Genomic DNA, 24,745 nt, shown 5'->3' on the forward strand with positions numbered 1-24,745 from the left:
CCGGCACGTGCACGATGATCGATGGATGAACGTGTACGTGCATGCAGGAGGGATCTGTTTTCCAATCGAAAAGTCTACGGGTGTTAATCCAACATTGAAGAAGTTTCTATGATTAAAAGGTGTTTAAAAAGCTGTTTGTGTTTTTAACGCATGTAAGCGTCGTGCCTGCCTACATGCCTGCATGTGTGTGGTCTGGTAACGCATGCAGAGTAAAAGTGAATGTTGCTTACGATGACCCAGGGGTCGGGAACCAAAGGCTCACCAGCCACACGGTGGTGTGAAAAAGTGTTGGCCCCCTTCCTGATTTCTTTTATTTTTTTTACACTTCAATGTTTCAGATCATCAAACAAATGTAAATATTAGTCAATGACAACACAACTCAACACTTCCTAGGAGGGGCCGGCCAACCAAAATGACCCCAAGAGTGCAGCCACGACTCATTTGAGAGGTCACAAAAGACCCCACAACAACATCCAAAGAACTGCAGGCCTCACTTGCCTCAGTTAAGGTCAGTGTTCATGACTCCACCATAAGAAAGACACTGGGCAAAAACGGCCTGCATGGCAGAGTTCCAAGACCAAAACCACTGCTGAACAAAAACAACATTAAGGCTCGTCTCCATTTTGCCAGAAAACATCTTGATGATCCCCAAGACCTTTGGGAAAATACTCAAAAGTTGAACTTTTTGGAAGGTGTGTATCCCATTACATCTGACATTTCAGAAAAAGAACATCATAGCAAGAGTAAAATATGGTGGGGGTAGTGTGGTTCTGCAGCAGGACAATGATCCTGTATATAACTATACTAGCTTTTTCAGAGGTAGGCACTTATATAAACACTTAGCTCTACTATACTGTGTTAGCATGCTAATGTTAGCATGTTTGCGTTGTCTAAGTCATTCCATGGTATGTTTCCATGGTCAAGGAACCTAAATATGTCGATAAAAGAAATGCAGGACTAATATTTATGCTGGAACTCACAATAAGGCAATACGGCACTTGGCGGAGGTCTGCGCTCTCCGAGTGCTCGTCTAGTTGAAAATGTATGAAATAAATTTGGTCACCTCACACATCCTTCTCAAACGAGCCTTAAGTGTAAATCCAGCTTTATTTTTTCAACACGTTTTGCACTTGCAACCTACAGCAGATGCCGCCAAGCCTTTGAGGAACAGAGCGCTGAAAGGGAGGCGCTTGCGGTCACCCGTAACAGACAAAATCAGAATTTTTACGCCCTTCCGGTTTTCTGTCACGTATGAGGAGCGTGGTTCTAGACCTGCTCCCAGATCAGCGTTGTGAATTGGCGCTACAGGAGTGGAACTGATGGACAGACCTGACAGAGTTCATGTCTTCCATATGCCAAAGCCTCTCATTCACAAATCATCACCAAACACTGCATCAGCTGATTCCGCACGGCCCCACTGTGTGACTCATGTGCAAACCCAGTTTGTGCTGTCGGCAGTGAGAGCGCAGACGTTCCTGGAAAGCCTGCCGACTCTAACTGGCATGAAACCAAATCACTGTCAGCTTGCGGCAAAACCATCTCTCATCAATAACAGCTGCTGACACCTGCCAAAGCTGAATGCTCCTTTCAAGCACCTCTCATTTTCTCTGACAGTTCACTTGTGCATGACGTGCATCTAAAGGCTACCTAGCTTTGTTGTTTGGAAAGACCTGCCCAAAGGTAGACCTGTTAGCAGTCAGTTGATCAGGTTTAAGATTCTTGCTATCGCTGCTGGAGTGGCGTGGGACATGCGTGCTGTTTATTTACATGTTCGGTCATCCAGAGGTGTGGACTTCAATGACTTTGGACACGACTTGACAATATCATCACAGACTTGCAACTGGACATCAATGACTCGGGACTTCAGTCTGATGACTTGAAAATACTTCAGATTTTCAGTGAGTAAATTGTGTCCCCATTCAAAGCATTTAACTAACGTGACGAGCAAGACAGGGTCCTCGGATCTCTGCAGGATTGGCCAATGAAAGGCAATATAAGCCCACTCACTGTTCAACGCGGACTCTCGCGGAAAGTGGCACAATGTGAATGAAATGATGTCACTGTGAGGAGAAGGAACGTTTGCGTGGGGAACTATTTCCCCAGCGGACCGCTCGATTGTGGTGGAATCTCATCACAAACACTAACCCGCGGAAAAACTTGGAAACTCCTCTCTTAGCGAGCATGAATGGACTTGGGTTAGTTAGCCGAGCACGCTAGTGAACAATGTGTTGCGTTTTACCGCTGCAGTACAAGGCCCGCTGACCTTGTGCACGTTCTGAGCGAAATAAGGACAATGGCACCCAGCTCGTCTTAACCGTCAATGGACATTCTCAACACACACAACACACTTCTGGCTTTCAAAATAAGAGCAGACACATATGTCTCTCTCGTTTTAAAGATACAAAAACATATAAAAAGAGACAGCTCATTACTGCACGTATGGGAACCACTTATTCCCCCTGTTCGGCCTTCTGAAAATACTCCAAAAAGCGCCACCAACGCTCCATTTATATATAATGTGGTGTACATATTTACCAAGCTACAGCAACATTGTTATTATTATTATTATCATTATTAACAACAATGATAAGCCCATCAAACTACGGTACTGGCGCATTGACACTTCGCCATAACACAACGGCTAGCTACTAGCTTCACCACAGACTCGGCTCACAGCGCCCCAGGCCGCTACAAAAAGGTAAGGCTTTCGTAGGGAAAAGTTGCTCATGTAAACTTCACTAGCAATACCGATTTAGGGTTTTTTTTTCCTGCCCGTGACCGAAATAAAGCAGTTGTCATGTTAGCTCATTGCTAAGCTCTAGTGTCACATAAATGCCAGCCGCTCATGTGCTAAAGCTTTCAGCACACAGAGCAATCAGCCCAATGCAAACACTCCTGATACCAAGCTAACCACGGCTGATGCGCACTGCACAGCCTTATCAGCGTGACCTGCTTTTGTTCTGGGAAATATAAACTCGACAAAGCGTTTTGCTTTTCCATGAAGAGATTTACGTTAAATGATACTTAATCTAAAAATCCCATGGCTGCTGTAATAAAGAAAATGTTCGGGATCAAAAATGTGCGTGTTCCTAAGCTCATTTACATATTAGAAAATGGCCCAACACAAGGCTGGCACGCAGACACGCACTAACCCCCTGCTGAATCACGCACGCACACACGCACAGGCTTCTTAAAGGCCTGGTAGTTTGGGGAAAAAAAGTGTGAACTGAGCTCAGAAAACTGGCAGCTTTGGATGAAAATGCACATGCTTAGCCACACATGAGAGCTTCATTGTTCACACGAAGGACAAAGTTAACGTTGCATAATTCTACATCATCAAAAATGGGCTAAGGAAACACTGGCAGACAAACAAACTAGAAAGAGAAACCCCAAGACTGCTTCCCTTAACTGCGACTGAAACCAAAAATGAAAAAAAACTGTGCACGGCATCACCCGAGCCTTGCGAGACTTTAGCTCAGAGATCTCAGGATTAGAGCGGCAACAATTAATGGATGAATCAACGATTCATCAATGATCCAATTACTGTAAATTGAAGTGTATAAGCCGCACCCACTAAATTTAGAGGAATACCCAGATGTGCTCATATAGAAGCCGCACGTGTGCACGTCATACAACGACATCGAGTCCGTGAGGACCGGGCAGCTCTTTATTTGACAGGAGCCATTTATTTGACTGTTATGGAGTTATTCAGGTGTGTATGTAAAGACCTTCCTACTATTTCCACTGGGTTGACAAGCTCGTGAGTGCACTGATAGCTCGTGATTGGCTCCCGCCAGTTCTCAGTGACTCGCGAGCCGCATAGTATGTAAACAATTAGTATTATTTGAAGTAAAAGGGAAATCACGAGATTAGAATTTAGCCATAGATTAGCCGCACTGCTGTATAAACCGCCAGGTTCAAATTTTAAGAAAAAAGTAGCGGCTTATGCACTGGAATTTGCTGTAATCTTCAGCTATTTTGGGATTCCAATCATCATTTTTTTATTTAATCAAGTAAATATCCTCTTATTTCAGCTTCTCAAATGTGAATATGTTTTGATCTCCTGAGTGGCCCATGAAAGCAGCTCTATTATCTTCGTGTTTCAGGCAAAACAAGACACTCACACACACACCAGCTTTGGAAGACAGTCAGCAACATTTTTGCCTCTTTTCTGAACTTCTGCAGTAACTTTTTTTGTTTGGTTCATATTGTTTTGGTACGCCTCGGGCCTAACCAAGTACTCAATGAATCTAAACAACCAGCTTCAGATTCATCGACCAAGTCCTACTCGGGACACCTCGCTGGTGAGGTGTTCTGGGCATGCCCAGCTGGGAGAAGGCCCCGGGGCAGACCTAGGACACACTGGAGGGATTATGTCTCACAGCTGGCCTGGGGATGCCTTGTCCTCCCGGTGGAACTGGAAGAGGTGGTAGGGGACCGGGAAGTCTGGACTTCCCTACTGAGACTGCTGCCCCCATGACCCAGACCCGGATAAGCAAAAGAAAATGGATGGATGGATTCATTTTATATATACACTGGTGTGAAAAAGTGTTGGCCCCCTTCCTGATTTCTTATTGTTTTGCATGTTTGTCCCACTTCAATGTTTCAGATCATCAAACAAATGTAAATATTAGTCAATGACAACACAACCCAACACTTGATGCACTTTTTAGATCTAACTTTTTATTATTAAGGGAGAAAACAAATCCAAAGCTACATGTCCCTGTGTGAAAAAGTGATGGCCCCCTAAAGCTAATAAGTGGTTGGGCCCCCTTAGCAGCAACAACTGCAATCAAGCGTTTGTGATAACTTGCAATGAGTCTCTTCCAGCGCTGGGGAGGAATTTTGCAGAATTGTTGTCATTCAGCCACATTGGAGGCTTTTCCTTTTTAAGGTCATGCCACTGCATCTCAATAGGATTCAGGTCAGGACTTGGACTAGACCACTCCAAAGTCTTCAGCCATTCAGAGGTGGACTTGCTGGTGTGTTTTGGATCATTGTCCTGCTGCAGAACCCAAGTTGCTTTCAGCTTGAGGTCACCAACAGATGGCCGGACATTCTCATGCTTCCATTTATCACAGCAAGTCTTCTAGGTCCTGAAGACTATCACACTACCACCACCATACTTTACTGTTAATATATAATGTTCTTTTTCTGAAATCACTTTTATGCCAGCAGCCTGCAGTTCTTTGGATGTTGTTGTGGGGTCTTTTGTGACCTCTCGGATGAGTCGTTGCTGCGCTCTTGGTGTCATTTTGGTTGGCCGGCCCCTCTTGGGAAGCTTCACCACTCTTCCATGTTTTTGTTTGTTTAGAATTAGTTGTGGAACCTTTTCCACTGTTAGAGCTCAATTAATCTCAGTTGTGCTTTTTTTTTTTTTTTTGGGGGGGGGGGGGGGGGGGGGGAGGAGGGGGGGCACGTATGTCACACAGGGACATGTAGCTTTGGATTTTTTTTTCTCCCTTAATAATAAAACCTTTGATTGAAAAAGTGCATCCAAAAAAAAAAAAAAAAAAAAAAAAAGTGCATCAAGTGTTGAGTTGTGTTGTCATTGACTAATATTTACATTTGTTTGATGACCTGAAACATTGAAGTGGGACAAACATGCAAAACAATAAGACATCAGGAAGGGGGCCAACACTTTTTCACACCACTGCATGTTATGTTTCATAGTAAGAGATAGATCGACATCTAACTTGCATGCTGAAAAAGTGCGTGCACCATGACATACATGTACAACGTGCACAGTCATATTTATAAAGACAATAAATATATATGTTCTATATTTATAGTATAGTAGGAGGTATATCTTTGGGACTGGTCATTTTAAAAGTAGCTCACAGGCTGAAAAAGTGTGAGCACCCATGTCCTGGTGGAACTTGAGAGGTGGCCAGAGACCAGGAAGTCTGGACGTCCCTACTGACACTGCTGCCCGCACTACGTGGACCCGCATTAGTGGAGGAAAATGGACGTATGGAGTCTGGTGTGCAGAGACGTGCCTTCTCCACTTCCCCATAAGCGTCCGTCACGCCTCACAAACATAAGGGTGAGGACACATTTTGTTGTTCCTACGTCTTTCATATGAAGAGCTTGCGTAACGGTTAAATAATGTTCAAAAGATACATGTTTCTCGTGTTTTATGATCCTGTGTTCCTTTGACACAGAAACACATCAATTCTATGTACGTTATTCCAAAGTCAAGGATTGTAGACGTGCGCTGGAAATGATGCCTGGCAGGGTAACCTGCCCTGAGATGATGGTACGCTCTATGCGCTTGGAGCTTCCTGGCTCATCTCAGCAGCGGCGACAGACGTGCTACTCCAGCCGCCATGACGCAGTGTCTGAAGGTCTTACCTTGATGACTGTGCGACGTCATCGCTGGAGGTGAGCGTTGGTGAGCACCTGTGTGTACCGACGGGACAGACCCGATGCACAGCGGTCAGCAGGACCTTTGGAATTCTTGGCTTCAAACACTGATGCCAACCTATCAGGGGGGAACACCAACAACATACATCAGGGGGGTCCAGACTGAAGCCTAGGGGCCCGTTCGTTTTTTTTTTTTTTTTTAAACACATTCTAGAAATAAAGTTCAACAAAAAAAATGGGGAAAATTTATCCCAAAAAAAAAAAAAGTACAACGTAACGAGAAAAAGCTGCAGCGTCGACACTAATCACTAATGATAACACAAAGCTTTGTTTTTAAACACACTCCTGATCAAAACTGTAACACCAGTTGAAAAATTCAAGAATTTTTATTTTGCACTGTTAAAAAAGAAATTGGAGTGAGACCATAGCTCAACACCAACCCCCCCGAAATAGAAATAAAATATTCCAAAAAAGAGTCAGTCATGAGTATCTGCACCATTCTTGCTAATCAGCTGAAAATGCTTGATGCCAGTGCTTCCAGGAGGCTGGTGGGAATGTTCCTCCAGGTGGTGAAGATGGCTTCACTGTCTGGAACTCATGTCCATTTCTGTAAATCCATCCCCAAAATGTTCTCTGCTGGATTTAGATGAGGGGAACATGCAGGATGGCCCAAAAGAGAAAGTGAAGCGTTGTCCTGTTGAAAGAGCCAGTCATCACCACACACACGAGGGCCTTCAGTCCTGAGGGATGCCCCCCTGCCACATCTCCGCATGGCCGGCTTCTGTTGACGCCCCTGCACAACCTGAAGCTCCATTGTTCGATTGAAGGATGATGATGGCACCCACTTCACTGTGCCGTGTGGAAAACATCTCAGGTGGGATTTCCTTGTCATGCCAGGAACGCTGGAAGCCCTCAGGACCGTCAAGGGGGAATAAAACCTCCCACCGCTCCATGTTCGGTGCTCTCGTGCAAATTCCAAACAGGCAAGTTTGTGGCATTGAAGGAGACGAGGCTTTTGAAAACGTTTTTTTGTTCTGAAAAGGAAAACTGCACCTTTTTTTTGGAATTTTGCCCATCATCCACACTCCTTGTGTGAGACATGCACACAGTCTCTCTTTTCTGTGCCTTCTAAAGATATGAAAACAGACAGCTCAGTACTCCGCGTATGGAAACCAGTTATTCCGCCTTGAAGCCTTCTGAAAAATACTCCAAAAAGCGCCAACAACGCTCCACTGACATATGACGCGCATATTAACCAAGCTCCAGCCACATTGTTATTATTATTACGGACATTGTTACGCCGATCAAACTATGTTGCTGGTGCACTGACACTCAGCCATAACACACCAGCTAGCGACCAGCTTCAACACTTGCTCGCAACGCCTCGGACCGCTGCAAAAGGGTAAGGCAGCATATCTGAGCTGACACCGCAGCTGCTGTGCTTTTATTTCTGAGTTTGGAAAAGTTCATTCTAGGCGCAGGCGTTCGTCTCCACGTTGCTACGTGAAATCAACGTACTTCAAGAGTTGTGCTAATGCTTAGGATGGCCCAAATACTGCAAGTATCCCATGTTGTGCTGCATGTACCTGTTACTACGTGCTCATCACAGCACGCATAGAAAACCATCAAACCTTGGTGGCTGTCTTTCAATGGCGGCATAGGTGGATCACATGAGTGAGCTGTCTGTTTTCATCTGTTTTTATATCTTTAGAATGCACACACAAGAGAAAGACTTGTTCATCATTTTCATGCACACAATTTCTAAACGCAGCCAAGGCGTCCAGGGAGTGCAGTTCGGGGGCCTTAGGATCTGGTCTGATATTTGCAGATGATGTGGTCCTTATGGCCTCATGGGGCTGTGACCTTCAGCGTTTACTGGGGGGGTTTGCATCTGAGTGTGAAGCTTCTGGGATGAGACTCAGCACCTCCAAATCCGAGGCCATGGTTCTCAGTGGGAAAAGGGTGGGTGGGAATGAGTTCCTGCCCCAGCTGGAGGAGTTGAAGTATCTCGGGGTCTTCTTCACGAGTGAGGGAAGGTTGGAGCGTGAGGCTGACAAGCGTCTGCAGTAATGTGGTCGCCGTACTGGACCATCGTGGTGAAGAGAGAGCTGAGCCGGAAGGCAAAGCTCTAGCTTTACCCCCCCCCCCCCCCCCCCCTCTACCTGTATGTTCACACCCCCACCTATGGTCATGAGCTTTGGGTGGTGACCAAAAGAAGGAGACGGTGGATACAAGCGGCTGAAATGAGTTTTCTGTGTAGGGTGGCTGGACTCCCCTACGAGATAGGGGGAGGAGCTCAGAGTAGAGCCGCTGCTCCTGCTTCTCTCACAGATGCCATCTGATGGTTATTGGACTGCACATGGCACCACTACCACCCTCCATTGAGGCACAGCATCATCCCCTGGCTTGACAGACAGCCAATCAGATTCTCTGGGTCAGAGCTGGTTACATTTTTTGGGATCTACCACTTGACTTTTTTGTCCCATGAGCCTCTGGATGTTTGAGGAAGTTTGAAAGACCATCTTACTGTGCCCAACCTCAGCAGCAATGGTGTGCTGCAGGAGCAGGAGCTCAACAAAGCTTTTTTGCCTTTGCCATCAAGAGATCCTGACAGAAAACGATAATGAATCCACATTTTTGCCAACGCTATGGTCTTCAACTGTTGATCAGGTGAAGAACTTTAATGCTGGTTTGCAATCAATTTAGTCTCACAACTAGTTCTTCTTTTTCCATTTGGAGGCTCTACTTAGAACCTCCTTAAGATCCAGCAGTGCAAAATGTAAATTCTTTGAGTTTTTAGCTGGTCTTAACATTATGATCAGGAGTGTATGTATATACAGGCGGTCCTCGGTGCACATACAGGTTCCGTTCCTACACTCTAAGCCAGGGGTCTCAAACTCAGTTTACCCATGGGCCACTCGAGGTAGCGTCTGGGTGAGGCTGGGCCTCATCTAGTATTAGGAGTAAGGCTCACGATAACGACAATATCTATAACGATATCGGGTACGCTGCAGGAAACACGTCTAATTTTGGTTATTATCAAGAAAACCATAGAAGTTGCTAGATATCAGCTCTTAAATTAAACTTTCATTTAAGAGCTGATATCTAGCAACCCTGTGAGCATCATTGGCTTAATTTAGACCTTGCGGGCCGCATTTACAGTAGTCGTTCCTGTCAAGTCGCGGGCCGCAAAATGTGACTTAGCGGGCCGCAAATGGCCCGCGGGCCGCGAGTTTGAGAGTTGTAGTACCTAAATTATAGCTCCATTAACTCTAAGCCTGTCACGATAACACGTTTTGCTGGTCAATAATTGTTCTACAAATTATCACCGATATTCGATATTATGGGAAACATTTTTTAGGCCATTTTTTCCATTAATTATTGTCATGAGAGGTGTAATTCACATTGGAGCCACTAGATGGTATTCAAGTATCGTGTACGGTAGTGTCCCTCTATATAGAGAGTTACAACTACTGAGATTACGCCGCCATGTTGGGGCCAATTCAAGCGCTCGGCTTGAGTGCACAGTACAACAATGCATGTAAATTGCATTGTCTCTGCACAAAGGGACGCATGCAAAATGTCTGTTTTATAATTATTTCTAGATCTATATTTTCCAATGTGTAAAATGGTATAATTTTGCCATCTTTTGTTGAAACATTGAGATTTTATAAGAGTCAAAATATGACCATGTTCACCTCATGATACTAGAATGAAAATAAATTACAGAGACATAAAAGCCCCAATATTTAAACATTGAAAATGATGAAAATATTTATATTTCTTCATTGTTATTTAATTCTTATTTATACCTCGAAACAAGTGCAGATTTTGCAAAATGAATGCAGTTTTATAAGTTTGCTGGAGATCATGGATGACTTTATTTGCAACCAGAGGTGATTTACCCAAGGATCGTTCTTAACTCTAAGCATCCATGACTGCCTTATTGTTTCCTTTTTTTATAGTATATTTTACATTTAGGCTACTTTCTTATATCAAAACAATTAAGTAGAACACAATATTTAGGTAAACACACTCCCTCCAAAACGTGCCAAGCTCATCAAGAGATGCCTTAAACTTAGTAACATCGCCCCAGGTGGCTCTGTCAAGTTGTCGAAACATTGTGACATTAAAAATGTTAACATATACAGAGCCTACCTCGCACAGCTTTGAAGACGAGTTCGGCTTCCAGCCCAAACGGTTGATTATATTTCCCCAAATTGTCCGTCTGTTGACATCTGAAGGGAATCTGTAAAGCTTGAAACCCTTGTCATGTCTATTTGTGCATCCAAATGCACAACAACCCGGCATTTTTGGGGAATAAACAAGAATACGGCCAAGAATACTGTGAAGAAAAGGCAAACGCAAACACGAATTTGGCCCCAAGATGGCTCCACAAGTCATGTGACCGTATTTTTTCGACTCGTCATGTCGCAACTTTCTATATGGAGGGACTCTAGTGTATGGTGTACCTGTGTGAGACATTAGCTTGACACACAAGTTGCCTGTGTGTATGATTTTGCAATGTAGCCAGCGACACTGGCTGTTAGCATGCACCATTTTGCACTGTTTTGTTTATATTTGCAAACCAAACACCTCAGTAAGCATTGGCTGTCGGGACGAAGGCTCCGCTGCCCGAGGCACCTCGATCTATTGTTTTTTTCACAGTTGAGAAAACTGTCAGTGTCGGTCGTCGGTGTTCATTCTGTTTAAAACCGAAATATTCCCACACTGTGGCTGTGGCATTCGACTTAGAAACTATCCTTTTGTGCCATCATTCATGTTAGCGTATGCTGGCTCACGAAGCTAACTGCTGCTTGGGTACTAGCTAGTAGCCCCGCCTCCACAAAGAGTCTGAATGAGAGAAGGGTTCACACTCTCCGTTCATTCCACTATAGAACCAATGCACATAGACACATGCACATGCCCTCTTGCCATCCAGCCTGTGTGGCACAGAGAGACGAAAACACACACGTCAATTTATCCAGGCCGTCATCATTATCTGTGGCTCGATCAATCCATGTATTGATTATCGTGACAGGACTAATTAACTCTGAAGTCACTCACACTGTACACAAAACACATGAAGCACATAAAATGCAACAATAAAAAGTAGGGATGTCCAACATTGGCTTTTTTGCCGATAACCGATATGCCGATATCGTCCAACTCTCAATCTATGAAGTGTACTTCCGTTTGCGGGTCATGAGGTTGTTTAGGCCACTTAGCTATTGCTAAAGACTTGTTACTTGTTGCTGAGTTGAGTGGAGAGTTAACTGATGGGTGCCGCCGACCTCCACTCCTGTCTCGTTGTTAAACGCATCTCCACATTTGGTGCCCCTTGATGTGGGTGAAAATATCGACTGACAACAGAGACAATGACGCCGTGCCAGCGCCGCTACAAGCTAACGTCGGCGCTATCTGCGGCACACCCACGCCTGTGGTTTCAACATATCCAGCCCAGTTCCGACTGCAAGGAATAACACAGGACGTGGCGAAGTATATCCACGTACTGGCGCCGCCGGATGGCGCCGAGTACCGAAGCCCACAAGCCTGCACTTTTTCAGTATTGGTTTTCATTATAGGGAAAAACCTGACACCGATATTACATTTTTATGCCAATATCACACTGTGGGTCGATATTATCGGACATCCCTAATAAAAACACAAAATAATGGAATTAAGTGAAACAACAATAATAATAATAATAGTTTAGTTCTTACTGTCGCTTTCATATGAGCGGATCCTTTAACATGCTCAAAGATACGAGAGCAACCTGGCAGTTATGGGTAGTGTTAGAGTCTGTCTTTATTTGTTATTGTAGAGCTCTAAGTCATACTCCAGCGAGTCTCATGTTTACAGGCTAACAATGATGTTTTTTTTATTAACTTACGGGTGCACGTACGGAACCAGAAAACGACAAAACTCGGAACACCTTCAAGCGAGGACCACCCGGATAACGTTCGTTTTCCTGGCCTTTTGACAAAATCGGAAAAAATACGTAGCAGCATCAACGCGGCCCTGTGGCGTGCTTCGACTTCCCCCCGACTGGCATGTAGCGCAACTACTGCGCTTGAAAACACCACCGTGCCTAAAACCAGCGTTACGTTCTTGCAAGAAACGAAGAACATTTTGATGTTTTTATGTAAGAATATAACGTTATAAGTCATTGTTTTTCCAGGGTAGCCTGAACTCCTCGCGCCCCGAGCAAAGGGTGTCAGATGGAATCAAGAAGCGTGAATCGCCAAGTCCATACAAAACGAAAGGGGGTAAAATTGCCCAGGGGCAAGGTGGATGGGGGTGGGGGGGGAGTAGTACGTTAAGGCCCTTGTGTGTGTGTGTGTGTGTGTGTGTGTGTGTGAGATGGCAGGGTGGGGCAGGTTTTGACGACAAGAGGGCCAGACAGCGAGACAAATTGCTCCCCAAAAAAAGTCGGTCACTGCGCCGTGCATGCTAGCCTTGAAGAGGGGTGCGTGTGTGTCACGGGTAGTCGCTGATGCTCTGGGGGGGTGGGGGCTCGTACAACATCACCCCTCCCATTCTCTCGGGTGTGTGGGGGGGTGTTTTAATGTGCAAGAGAGTGTGTGCTTGGCTATTGTCCCCAAAAAGAGCGATCCTGATGCAGGGTGACAGATCTGGGGAGCCCCCCCAAGTATGCTTAAACACAATCAGTCCATCAGCCAGCTTCGACTGAAACTCGCACACGAGTTGCAACAAATCTCCTACCTGTGCTGCTGGGCTACCTGCACGTTACAACAACATGCAGACTATGAATGGACTGTCAGTACGGGAGTATACTTCATCACGTGGTTGCTGTGGTGATTTGGCCCAAAATGTCCGTAGCACCTCTCGGTAGATGCAGTGCAGTTCACTTCTTGTTTCATTGACAGTATTTTTGCGAATACTGCCTTTTAAAGCCATTGGACTGGGGGGTAGGCGCTGTGTGTACAAGCAGGGCTGCATCGGAGGGGAGTTGTGCAAACAGCCAACAGCCACGACGAGTTGCTTTGGTGAAGGAACAGCCATTCACAAAAAAAAAAAAAGATTGACGCATGCAGAGAATTACCACCGCCCATACAGAAACCATTCTCATACTCCCGCAGGCCCGGGGGGGGGTTGCTCTGCGCATTCTTCTTTTCGTCAAAACGGCGCTGTAAGGCGAAAGTGGCGCAGTGAAAGGTGCACTAAAAATAGCCTAGCAACAATCGGCATAATAAACATCTTCTGTCCACCACCCCCACCCTTCTTATTGCCCGGACACTTCCCGCCCTCTACGGCGCAAAGAAAGGCAGGAACATGGTTGGAAGAAGGCGAATCTTGGCCGCGGGAGTGTAAGATGTAGGAGATAAACTGATAAAAAGGAGAAGCAGAGGCGGGGCGGGAAGAAAAGTTGAGCCGGACGTTGTTTACCTCCGCGCATCGCATCCTCGTCGGAGGCTCGACATCAAAGCGGCGACACGTTCGCTTACTCCAGAAAAACTCACCGGAAGCTCGACTCAACGGGCCCGGAGGCGACGAAGCGTCCCGGACGTGTGTCCCGCGCGGCGTTCAGTCCTTTCCCATGCTACACTCCCGGGCTTTTTTCTCGGCTTGGCGAGAGGAGGAGGAAGGGGGGCCACGAAAAATTCATCTCCTGACAGATTCCGCCATACTGGATTTTTGTGTTCGGGCTCAGCGTCACATGGAGCGCCCCTGCACGCAGAGATGGGCGGAGTCAGGTCGGTCGCCTCGTGCGCGAGCGAAAACAAGCTGCGTGCGCGCGTGAGTGTGCAGACGTCACTATATCTACATCCCCATGTCTTTTTTGGAACAATGTTTTTAAAAAGTACGTGTCATGTCTCATTCATATCGCAATGCGTTGACTTTATGGCTGCACTTGTACTTATTAACCACACCACACGTGGGTTTGGGAGGGGCTAGCACAATGAATGTCCTTTCTTTTGGCTTGTCTTGATTAAGTGCATGAGTGTGCCATGTTTCTGACTTGATGGATTATTGTCAGTTTCTCATTTCTATGTTTAACAAAGTGTAGAGACCCCTGCACGACACAAAAAGTAACAAGTACCACAGAAGGCAACACTGCAGACAAAATAACTCAAAGGCTAACAAGCGGTGTGGTGTACAGGCGGACCAAAGAGGCGTACCGAGGAAAATACCAGGAAGACGCCCGCCGTAGCCGCGACAAGGTCTGCGTTGCGCAGTGGACCAATGTGGTGTCTTTCTGTGGACGCAGACCTTCCACAGGGGCACGGTATGCTGAGCCATCGAGTCCATCTGCGCCTCGTTACTCCGCCCGGCAAAAGAACCAAACCGAATCACAAGGAGCACGTGACAACCCACAAAACAAAATGTGACACACATGCCAGCCGGTGTGGCATGTTGGTCAAACAGACATACACGTCTATCTGTCCCTTTTCTAGGCCGCTTGTCCTTGTCATTGTGCTGGAGCCTATCCCAGCTGCCTATAGGCAATTTAGAGTCTCCAATTAACCTAACATGCGTATTTTTGGGGTGTGGGAGGAAACCGGAGTACCCGGAGGAAAGTCAGTCACCCGTGCTGGAGAAGCGCAAGCTCCTCACTGCAGCATCCTACACTGCTCAGCTCCTCACGCAAAATGAAACAAGCATTTCGATCAAATTGTTTGTCACTGCAACGCGGCGCGCCTTCCCCACGCCCTGCTCTAATACGATAAGTCTTCATTTCCGTGGCCTCATATTGGATTTCGCCGCCCACAGGCAGCACTGCCTCGTTGAGGCGGCGTGATTACTGTCATATGCTAAACACCGTTTCTCTGCTCCCGTTGAGGCCTCCGTGCAGGGCCAGGGGGTCACCGGCATGCAGGGCAAGTGTATAGTTTGCTTTCTATATGAAGGAACAACCCCGTCTTTTGTCGCCCGCCTGCGGACCTCATAGGCAGACGCTACAGGAGTTTGAAGTCCAGGACCACAAGGCTGGCAAACAGCTTTTACCCACAGGCCATCAGGCTCCTCAACGAAGCACTCGCACACGCCGCACGCAACACACGCACACACTCATAGAAATTTATTTATTTATTTATTTATTTGTATTATTTACTTGTATTAATGTCTCTTCTGTTGTTGTTGCTTAATTTATTGGTATTTATGTTTCTTATGTTCTTATTCTTTCATTTGTTTTCTTTCTTTTCTTGGGAGAATGAACAGAATAAGATTTTCATTGCATGGTATAACTGCTGTTTTACTATGCACATGACAATAAAACTCTCTTGAATCTTGAATCTTGAATCTTGAATCTTGTTATCTTTGCTGCATGACTTGCATTTATTAATCAAGGTCGCTCGTCTTTTGGAACACAAGGGAGGTCTGTTGGGACAGCCGTAACCATGGCAACAGAGGATTGTGATGTCTGTTCGGCGACGCAGCATCCGTTACGTAAGGAGATCGGGTCTCCATCTCCGATGTTATTGTGCTGGAGTGCGTGTGGAAAACAATGAACTTAGCTTGGTGAGAGTCAAAGTTTTGCAAACCTTCCGGCCCGCGAAACGAGGACAGGAGCTGAAAGGGAAGAAATAACAGGCGGTGGCGGGCGCAGCATTTGGTACCTGGATCTCTTAATGCTACCAGGATCACTACACAATTACACAGGCATCAATCATGTGCAAAAATGCAACGTAACAATGCGCGGCATGACAGAATTGGGGCTGAACACCATTTTTACTGAAGCAACAAACCTGGTTGTGGTCTAATACGGGGCTTCTCAAATGGTCTCCACCTGGGACCCGCATTTTCCAATGGTCATTAAGTCACAACACACTTTTATTTAAGTCACTTTTATTTTGATTTATTATTTTTTATTATTATTTTTGTACACTTTAATTGATGTCATTTTTATTTTTATATTTATTTTTGTACACTTTGAATTTTTAATTTTATTACACGTGTTTAAGTCATTTTTTATTTGTATTTATTTTTTTTACAGTTTAATTGAAGGCATTTTTATTTGTATTTTTTGACACTTTTATTTAGGTCATTTGTAATTTTTATTTTTATTACACGTATTTAAGTCATTTTTTTTATTTCGATTTAGTATTTTTTTACACTAAAATTGAAGTTGTTTAGATTTTTATTTCTATTTGTTAGACTTTTATTTAAGTCATCTTCAATTTTTATTTATGTTGCTAATTTTTTATTTAAGCCATTTTAGTTACTTTTGTGATTTTTTTTTACACTTATTTAAATCATTTTTATTGTTATATATTTGATTATTATTACTTACACTTATTTAAGTTATATATTTCTTTGTCTTACCTTATATTTTGTATACTTTTATTTGAGTCCAACTTTAGAAACGTTAATATACTTAAACGCCAAGCCTCTGCACTACAACATCATCTGGAGCAGTTCAGAGTCGACATTGATCTAATAACATGACAAAAACATCACATATCCATCCATCCATCCATTTTCTATACCGCTTCTTCCTCATTAGGGTCGCGGGGGCATGCTGGAGCCTATCCCAGCTGACTTCGGGCGACAGGCGGGGTACACCCTGGACTGGTCGCCAGCCAATCGCAGGAACATCACATATGTCATCAAATAAATAGCAAATACAGAATGATGAACAACACCGTGTCTGTCTCCTTTTTTGTGTTGGAACGGGATCAGTGAAGCGCTGCTTTGTTCATGTGGTGGTGGGTTCAAGCGCACCGCCTGCTCGGTGGCCCTGTGAAGCGAATATGAAATCTGATTGGTCCTGAGGCCTTGCTAGTGGAGGTGAGGTGATGTAGCTGTCTCTAATGACATGTTGAATAAAAGTTGAAAAGGTGTGTATTTTTCTCGCTCAGCGTGCACACCCGCTGCTGAAAAACTGCAGTGTTTACGTTTTTACCGCATGTACGCAATAAAAGGCCATAAAAGACAATCATTATAAGACACGCTCAGTGAAAAGGATTTATTGGAGCTTTGTCATAATGTCTGCGGCGGTGTTGTTATTCTGAGGGCTTTGGATGATGCACATGCACGTACAGTAAAATACACAAGTGTGTACATGCATGTGCGTCAGGGGCCCGAGTGATGTCAAAGCAGGGATTAGGATGGTTTACTTTGCCCAAAGCAGCACATTTGCAACGTAGTCAGTGTCACCTTCACGCTGCCAAGTAGACGATGGTGTCACGTTAACGCTTCGCATCCACGAGAGTGGGGGCCACGTGGATGTTCTTCACCCTGAAGCCGCTTGACCATATTTTCATTTTCATTTTTGGGCAAGGAGATACACAAATGACACGTTGCAAGCACGGCTACGCCTCCTCTGGATGGATGGAAATAAAATAGATTGACAATGACACAGATCAGCATGTTCAGGATGCCTGGGATATCTGCACTGGTGGCAGCACCTTCACACGTTGGTTCCACAGAACAACGGCGTGAAGGGAGTCAGTGTCTCGTGGGCGAAGGCGGGGCCGCTAGCATACACACAGAGTGTTGCGTAGTTGAGATTATTGCAGTATACTGTCATACATCTGATCATTCATCGGGAACAGTAAGCTCTCTAGTCAGATTATTTTTTTCAGATTCAGATTTGTCAAAAAAATTCCAAAAATCCAAACACTCCACAAAATATTTACCATTGAAAATGAACGGGCCATTTTTCAACCTTCCACCATTCACACGCCCCTCACCTGAGTAAACCATTCCACAATGAAAACATTCCACTTATTTGGGGCTTCAAACTAACCATTTTCCACATTCCAAGAATTCCAACTTTTCCCGACATTCCCACTTTTTTTTTCATCTGAATTACTTCAACATTTTCCAAACAGTTCTGACAATTCCAACATCAAATTGTTCAGCACCACCCGGACATTAAGGCTACCTATTTTTCACATTTAAAAAACTCAATTTGTTCCCACTTTCCCAAAAAACTCATTCCCTCTCAAGGAATGCTACTCAGTCTACATTTCTCAAGAGGTTCATCTCATTCCAACATCAACTCATTCAACTAAGTCAGGACATTGGTGCTATTATCCACAGCACAAAAATTCCCACTTTTCCTCTGACATTTTCCCGGAATCCTGAATGCCTTTGATCTAATCAGACCAAAGGCATTCGGCGACCACTTCCACATTTTTCAACAGATTCCAACCGTTCCAACCATTCAGTGATGCGGGACATTGGTGCTATTCTCCACATCACAGCCATTCCCGCTTTTCCCGACATTCCTAATTTTCCAGAATGCTGAATGCCTTTGATCTAATCCGATCAAAGGCATTCAGCAACGTCTTCCACATTTGTCAGATTCCAACCGTTCCAACGTCAACATGATCAATTTGTGTTCTTTCCTCACCCATCGGGCTCACGCATTCACACGCACCGTCTGCTGACATCGCAAGTTATGTCTCCAGGAGACAGTCGCACATCCATTGTCTCTGCACGCGTGTTCCTTCAAGACCCATCAAACCCATCAACACAAACTAAAAAAACAATAAAGTCCTGAGTCAGGATGTTCCAAAAACGCACCATGTTCCGGGCCAGCGGCTGGATGCGGCGCGGCAATCAGGCCAGAAAGTCAACACTGGAGCGCAAACTACCACCCTGCCGCCGCAGCAGACACATCACACGCGGGTTGCGGACCAGACCACTTGCAAGACACACAGGCAGTGAACAGGCAGTTAGCGGTCCGTGAGGGGAAGCTGTCGTCTCACCCAGCTCGCTCTCACATGACTCACATGAGCTCAGCGCTTTCGGGGAACCAAAAGCTTTCCCTGGACAGAACACACCAGCCACTAACATCCAATGCTATTTTTTTTTATTCAATGTCACTAAAAATAAAGATGGCATTAAAAAAACTGCTGACTCAGGTTTGTTAGTTTAAAACTTTCCATCAAAGTCTCACTGAGCAGCGTGGAGTAATTACAGTACCTCTCATGCAGCAACGGCTCCCAGGCCTTATTAGTGTTTGTGCTGCAGTGTGTGTGTGTGTGTGTGTCTATGAAGCAGCATCACCCCGGAGGTTCTTCCCATCCCAGACGTAACACGAGAATAGCGAACCTTTTGACTCGCGGGTCGCATTGGGTTAAAGAATGTAAGTGGCATCCGACGGAACCATACGCTTGCTCACAGTGCGGCAAAACAAAAACTCGACACATCCACAGCAACTTAATGGCTCACATGAATCCACTACTTGAAATACAACAACTGAGCGCTACACATAACGGTTCTTTCCAAACGCCCGCAAGGCATGCTAGGTAGTCCAGCTGCAACCACAATATGACCTATGAACAATAAAACGGTGGATATCAAGAGTACGTTGACTCCTCCTCGTTTACTTCTCTGACGACCTCCTCAACATATTTTGCAATCAAGCAAAAATGCATCAAACACGGCAAAATGTTGGGACTATCAGGGTGTTTTTTTGGTGTGGGTATTGTGTGTAGATATTATTTTGTATGCCCGCACGGTGCAGCAGGTAGGTTACTTTGTGCGTTGTCAACACTGCCAGCCACACAGCCCTTTCTCACCTACAGGGCCAGAACACATATGTCAGAATGCTATTTATAGACTATAGCTCTGCTTTTAATACAGTCTGCCCCCACAAACTCACAAATAAGCTCCTCACACTTGGCCTGTCACCCCCCTCTCTGTAACTGGGTGTTTAACTTTCTAACAGGCAGGCCCCAGTCAGTCAGAGTCCACAATCGCACATCCAGCTCAAGAATTGTGAGCACTGGGACCCCACAGGGGTGTGTGCTGAGTCCGCTCCTCTACACGCTCTTCACCTACGATTGCGTGGTCTCCCAGAACAACACCAGCATCATTAAATTTGCGGATGACACTACAGTCATCGACCTGATCACTGGTGGTGTTGAAACGTCATACAGAAGAGAGGTGGCGGACCTCATAGCTTGGTGTCGTGATAACAATCTCCTTCTCAATACAGATAAGACTAAAGAGATGATCATCGACCCAAGAACAAGGGAAAAGGAGCCACATAGACCCCTGTTTATTGATGAGACTGAGGTGGAGAGGGTGAAAACCTTCAAGTTCCTTGGCACACACATCAGCGAGGACCTCACCTGGTCTCACAACACCCAACAAATTATGAAGAAGTCCCAAAGGAGACTGTACTTCCTGAGAAGACTGAGGAAATTTGGCATGTCCACCACAATCCTGAGTTGCTTCTACAGATGCACTATGGAAAGTGTCCTTACCGCCTCCATCACTGTTTGGTACGGTAACTGTACAACACGTGATAGGAAGGCACTCCAGCGGGTGATCAAGACCTCACAGAACATTGGGCCTCATTCACGAATATCTTCTTAAAAGTCTTCTTAAGAAGTGTACTTAAGAAGGCGCGGGTTGGAAACTGCGCCACATTCACGACACGTTCTTAAGTAGGGATAATCGTTCGCACCGGTGTTCTTAGGTTGATGAATGCCAACTGCGATGCCCGTGCATGTGAGCCCTAATTTGCATAGGTCACCGCCTATTATTTCCTATATAAGGTAAAAAATGTGCCGTGCGCAACGGGCAGCTGGAGGCGGAGATGGCAACGCGCAAGGGCAAGACTGAGGAGCAGCTGGACAACAAACGAAAGAAAAAGTTCAATTCTACTGAAATAGAGGTGCTTTTACAAGGAGTGAGCGAACACAAGACCACCTTATTTTCACGTGTATCCACCGGTCATCAGGCCATCCAAAAAGAGTCGGCATGGAGCACCATTGCAGGAAACATAAATGCCGTTTCCACGGAGAAACGCGCCACCGCAGACGTTAAAAAGAAGTGTTTTGACTTAAAATAGACTAAAAAAAAAGATTGGACTGCACCGGAGGGATCTGGAGGAAACGGGAGGCGGGCCATCAATCAGAAACCAAACCATTTCGGAGACTCTAGAAAATATTTACACAATCATGATGGAAAAATAAAGTCAAAATACATAGTTTGTGTGTGACAATGTATTTTTTCTGTGGTTACATTTGATTAGACGCTGCCTAATTAATACAGCAGCCCCGTGCTCTGGCTCAAGACGTGGCTGGGGGCGCGTGTCGTTATCTGGGGGTGCTACGTGCGCAATAGACACACCACGTTTCATTGCGATGTTATTCTGATGATCCTGAACACCTGCAAGAACAGGTCCTTGGAGGTCCTGAAGCAGGACATCAAATATTGGTGGCTTTCAGCAAATAAATCTAATGGTCCCTTTACATTCTCTCTCTGCGCAGCGCACGTCCAGACAGCCTTTTTTTTTTTTGATGAATTGGGATTTGAATATATATTTATCGATGGAGTATATTTTAGTTGTTTTGATGATAAATAATTGTTGGGATATTTTATTTGCACTACATTTTTTGGGATCAGGTTGCAAAATCCATCATGAGGGCGATTGCGCATTGAAAGTGCAAGCTTTGCTTGTGCGTAAGAGTCCTCCTGAGCGTTCGTACAATTTGTTCTTAGATCTAAGAACTGTGAGTTAAGAACACGTTTCATGAATGCCAAAAATCTTCGTAAGAAGGCTTTAAGAACAGATTTGTGCCTAAGAACGTTTCGTGAATGAGGCCCATTGTTGGGGCAGCCCTCCCCTCACTGCAAGACATTTATAAAACTAGAGTCCTACGCAGAACACACAACCTCATCAAGGACAGCACACATCCACAACACTCATTATTCACACTCCTACCGTCAGGCAGACGCTACAGGAGTTTGAAGTCCAGGACCACAAGGCTGGCAAACAGCTTTTACCCACAGGCCATCAGGCTTCTCAACGAAGCACTCACACACGCCGCACGCAACACACGCACACACTCATAGCACTTATTTTTATTTACTTATTTATTTATTCCTTTATTTGTATTATTTATCTGTATTAATGTCTCTTCTGTTGTTGTTGCTTAATGTATTGGTATTTATGTTTCTTATGTTCTTATTCTTTTTCTTGTGTTTTCTTTCTTTTCTTGGGAGAATGAACAGAATAAGAATTTCATTGCATAGTATAACTGGCTGTTTTACTATGCATATGACAATAAAACTCTTGAATCTTGAATCTTAACAAAAGGAATTTGGGAATGCCCGGTGGGCCGGATTAAGATGCTTGGTAGGCCCATCCCTCTTCTATTGATTATTGGCGGTTCGCAGGCAGCACACACAGTTAGCTAGTTTGCTAGCGACCATTGACCACAACAGGAAAAGGAAGGAATGAGATTGATTGACAATGGTCGACAGCCAATCAGGACACAGAACACAATGGGTGTGTTCTCCCTTAGTCAATCAGGACTGTTCACACACTCACACCAGCATGCAACACCCTCTACTGGTAGCAGTAGGAAATACAATAACACGCACATACAACACAGTGAATGGGCGTGGCTGGGCCAGAAAAACCTGCTGTAAACAGATACAGATGTCTGAAATATGCCCGTTATGACTGTACTTTATTGAAAGAAAGATAAATAGATTATGTAATGTGTATTTGTATGTATTAACAGCTCCAAATGAACTGAACATTTCAATCAAGCTAAAAGATGCCACATATGCCTTGGGTAAACGTATTTACCGAATACTGGTTTCTTTAATAGCAGCAGAACATTTGAATCACATTTCAACCGTGTTATTATGCTCAATGAGGGGTTGCGTTCAAATACACCACGTCATTTAAGTTAATTTCACATATTTTTAGTGTATTTTCCAGGATTTCGGTGCATACTTAAATTCAGCAAATTGTACTTTCGCATTTACAGTTACAGCGTGAGTGATACGAATATCCACTTATTGGTTTTCTTTGTCTTTCTGATTATTTAGGCACATAATAAAGACGTTTACGTACTGTTCGGAGTGTCCCTGAAAGCATCTCGCTGTCGTGTGGTGACAATGAGGAAGTGTCGTTCCGACGACAAAGCGACTAAAGACGCTTTAGTGAGTTGGAGATGCATATATGGTGTTGGGATTGCACTGCTGTTGATGTGTTCAGGACATATTAAAGTTATTATTATTTTTTTAAAAGCGTCAGACTGTGCCGCCGTCTGTCGTCATAACCATTAACATAGACGCCGCATCTAGTGGGTTTCTCCACTGCCGCGACACGTCAACGTCGCCGCCATATTGGATGTGTCAAGGCTGCGCTGTAAATGAATACAAGTTAATGTACTTACGTTCATAAAGCGCCTTTCTACAAATAAATTTAAGTTAATGCCTCTTGTGTATACATCCACACATTAATATACTTGGGAAACAGTTAGGCACCAACAATTTGAGAAGATCAAATACTTTGTTTTGGGTGCCTACCTGTTTCCCAAGTATATTCATGTGTGTGTGGCTCTAAAAGCGAGAGGCATTAACTTACATTTCTTTGTAGTAAGGCGCTTTATGAAAGTAAGTACATTTGCTTGTATTCATTGGCAGCGCAGCCTTGTGACACATCCAATATGGCGGAGTCGACATATTTATGTCTATGGTGAAATCATTTCCGAGTAAATACCACTGAACTCTATACTACTGGAAGGGGCGTCACGGCTGACCGAATGAAGCCATTGGTCGGCCATCTTGCTTCACCCTAAAAACAAACACACGCATACACATACATGTATCTTCATTCACTAGATTTATTATGGTTCGGTATAAAAATTAACACGAATTAACAAAAATTCCATTGAAACAGAGTAAATTTACTAGACCCAAATCTCAAAATGTCCCTCCAGTTTAAGTTTTTTTCCTACCTCTATGGTGTGAAATTACAATGCATAATTTGTTATGATAAGGATCTACGTAGTATCAAAGTTAAATGCAACGCATACCTTTAGAAGATGATCAGGAAAGTCAAATATTGTTGGAACTGCATTTTGTCGTAATCCAACAGTCTGGCCGGTCTTGTCGTTCTCCTCGGTGAAATGACTTGAACAGAGTTGCGATCTGGCTGCAGGAATCCACCTGTCTCTCCGCATATTTACTACCCATTGCTTTAGAAGTTGAGCATTGCAGTGTGGAAATCTGAAGGAGAATAAGGGCTCATTTACAACTACTTAGATGAAAAGATGCTTATAGATTTAAAGTATCTTTTTAACTACTTGTATTATTTATAAGCATTTACCTACCTGTGTAAGTCCCTTCTCGCGATTTTCACGAGTATCACCATTTGTGCAATTAATAGCAGCACAAGACGGCATCTCGAACTCCTCTTAGTTCTGAGGCTTTCTTGTTTTGGGTGAAACAACATGGCGACTTCTATATTTCCGGTGGCTTCAAGCCTCCAACGCGCAGCAAGCGATCGGGAACATTCCAGTTCAGTTCAGAGTTCAGTGGTAAATACTCGCGTATTCATTCTTGACAAGACTGTCACCTCGTGGATACGACTGTTATGACAGGGGCGCTGCATTTATGACGTCATTAACATGCGTCCGTCTCTACATTTGGG

The 24,745-nt window shown here is 44.6% G+C and overlaps 1 protein-coding gene across 6 annotated transcripts in view; it reads right to left on the reverse strand.

The window, feature by feature from the left end:
* Positions 1-24,595, reverse strand: part of LOC129192899 (histone deacetylase 4-like) — a 72,522-nt gene extending 47,927 nt beyond the window's left edge. For 2 of the 6 annotated variants that reach the window (XM_054797368.1, XM_054797335.1), the window contains exons 1-2: positions 13,851-14,829; positions 6,355-6,484 (exon numbers count right to left, since the gene is read on the reverse strand). In XM_054797368.1, coding sequence (XP_054653343.1) covers positions 6,355-6,376 — 22 coding nt within the window. In that variant the 5' untranslated portion in view covers positions 6,377-6,484; positions 13,851-14,829. The other 4 variants (XM_054797342.1, XM_054797387.1, XM_054797350.1 and 1 more) reach the window with 4 other exon arrangements.
* Positions 24,596-24,745: the final 150 nt, after the last annotated feature.

The sequence above is a fragment of the Dunckerocampus dactyliophorus genome, chromosome 1 (assembly GCF_027744805.1).
Source record: "Dunckerocampus dactyliophorus isolate RoL2022-P2 chromosome 1, RoL_Ddac_1.1, whole genome shotgun sequence".
Taxonomy (NCBI): Eukaryota; Metazoa; Chordata; class Actinopteri; order Syngnathiformes; family Syngnathidae; genus Dunckerocampus; species Dunckerocampus dactyliophorus.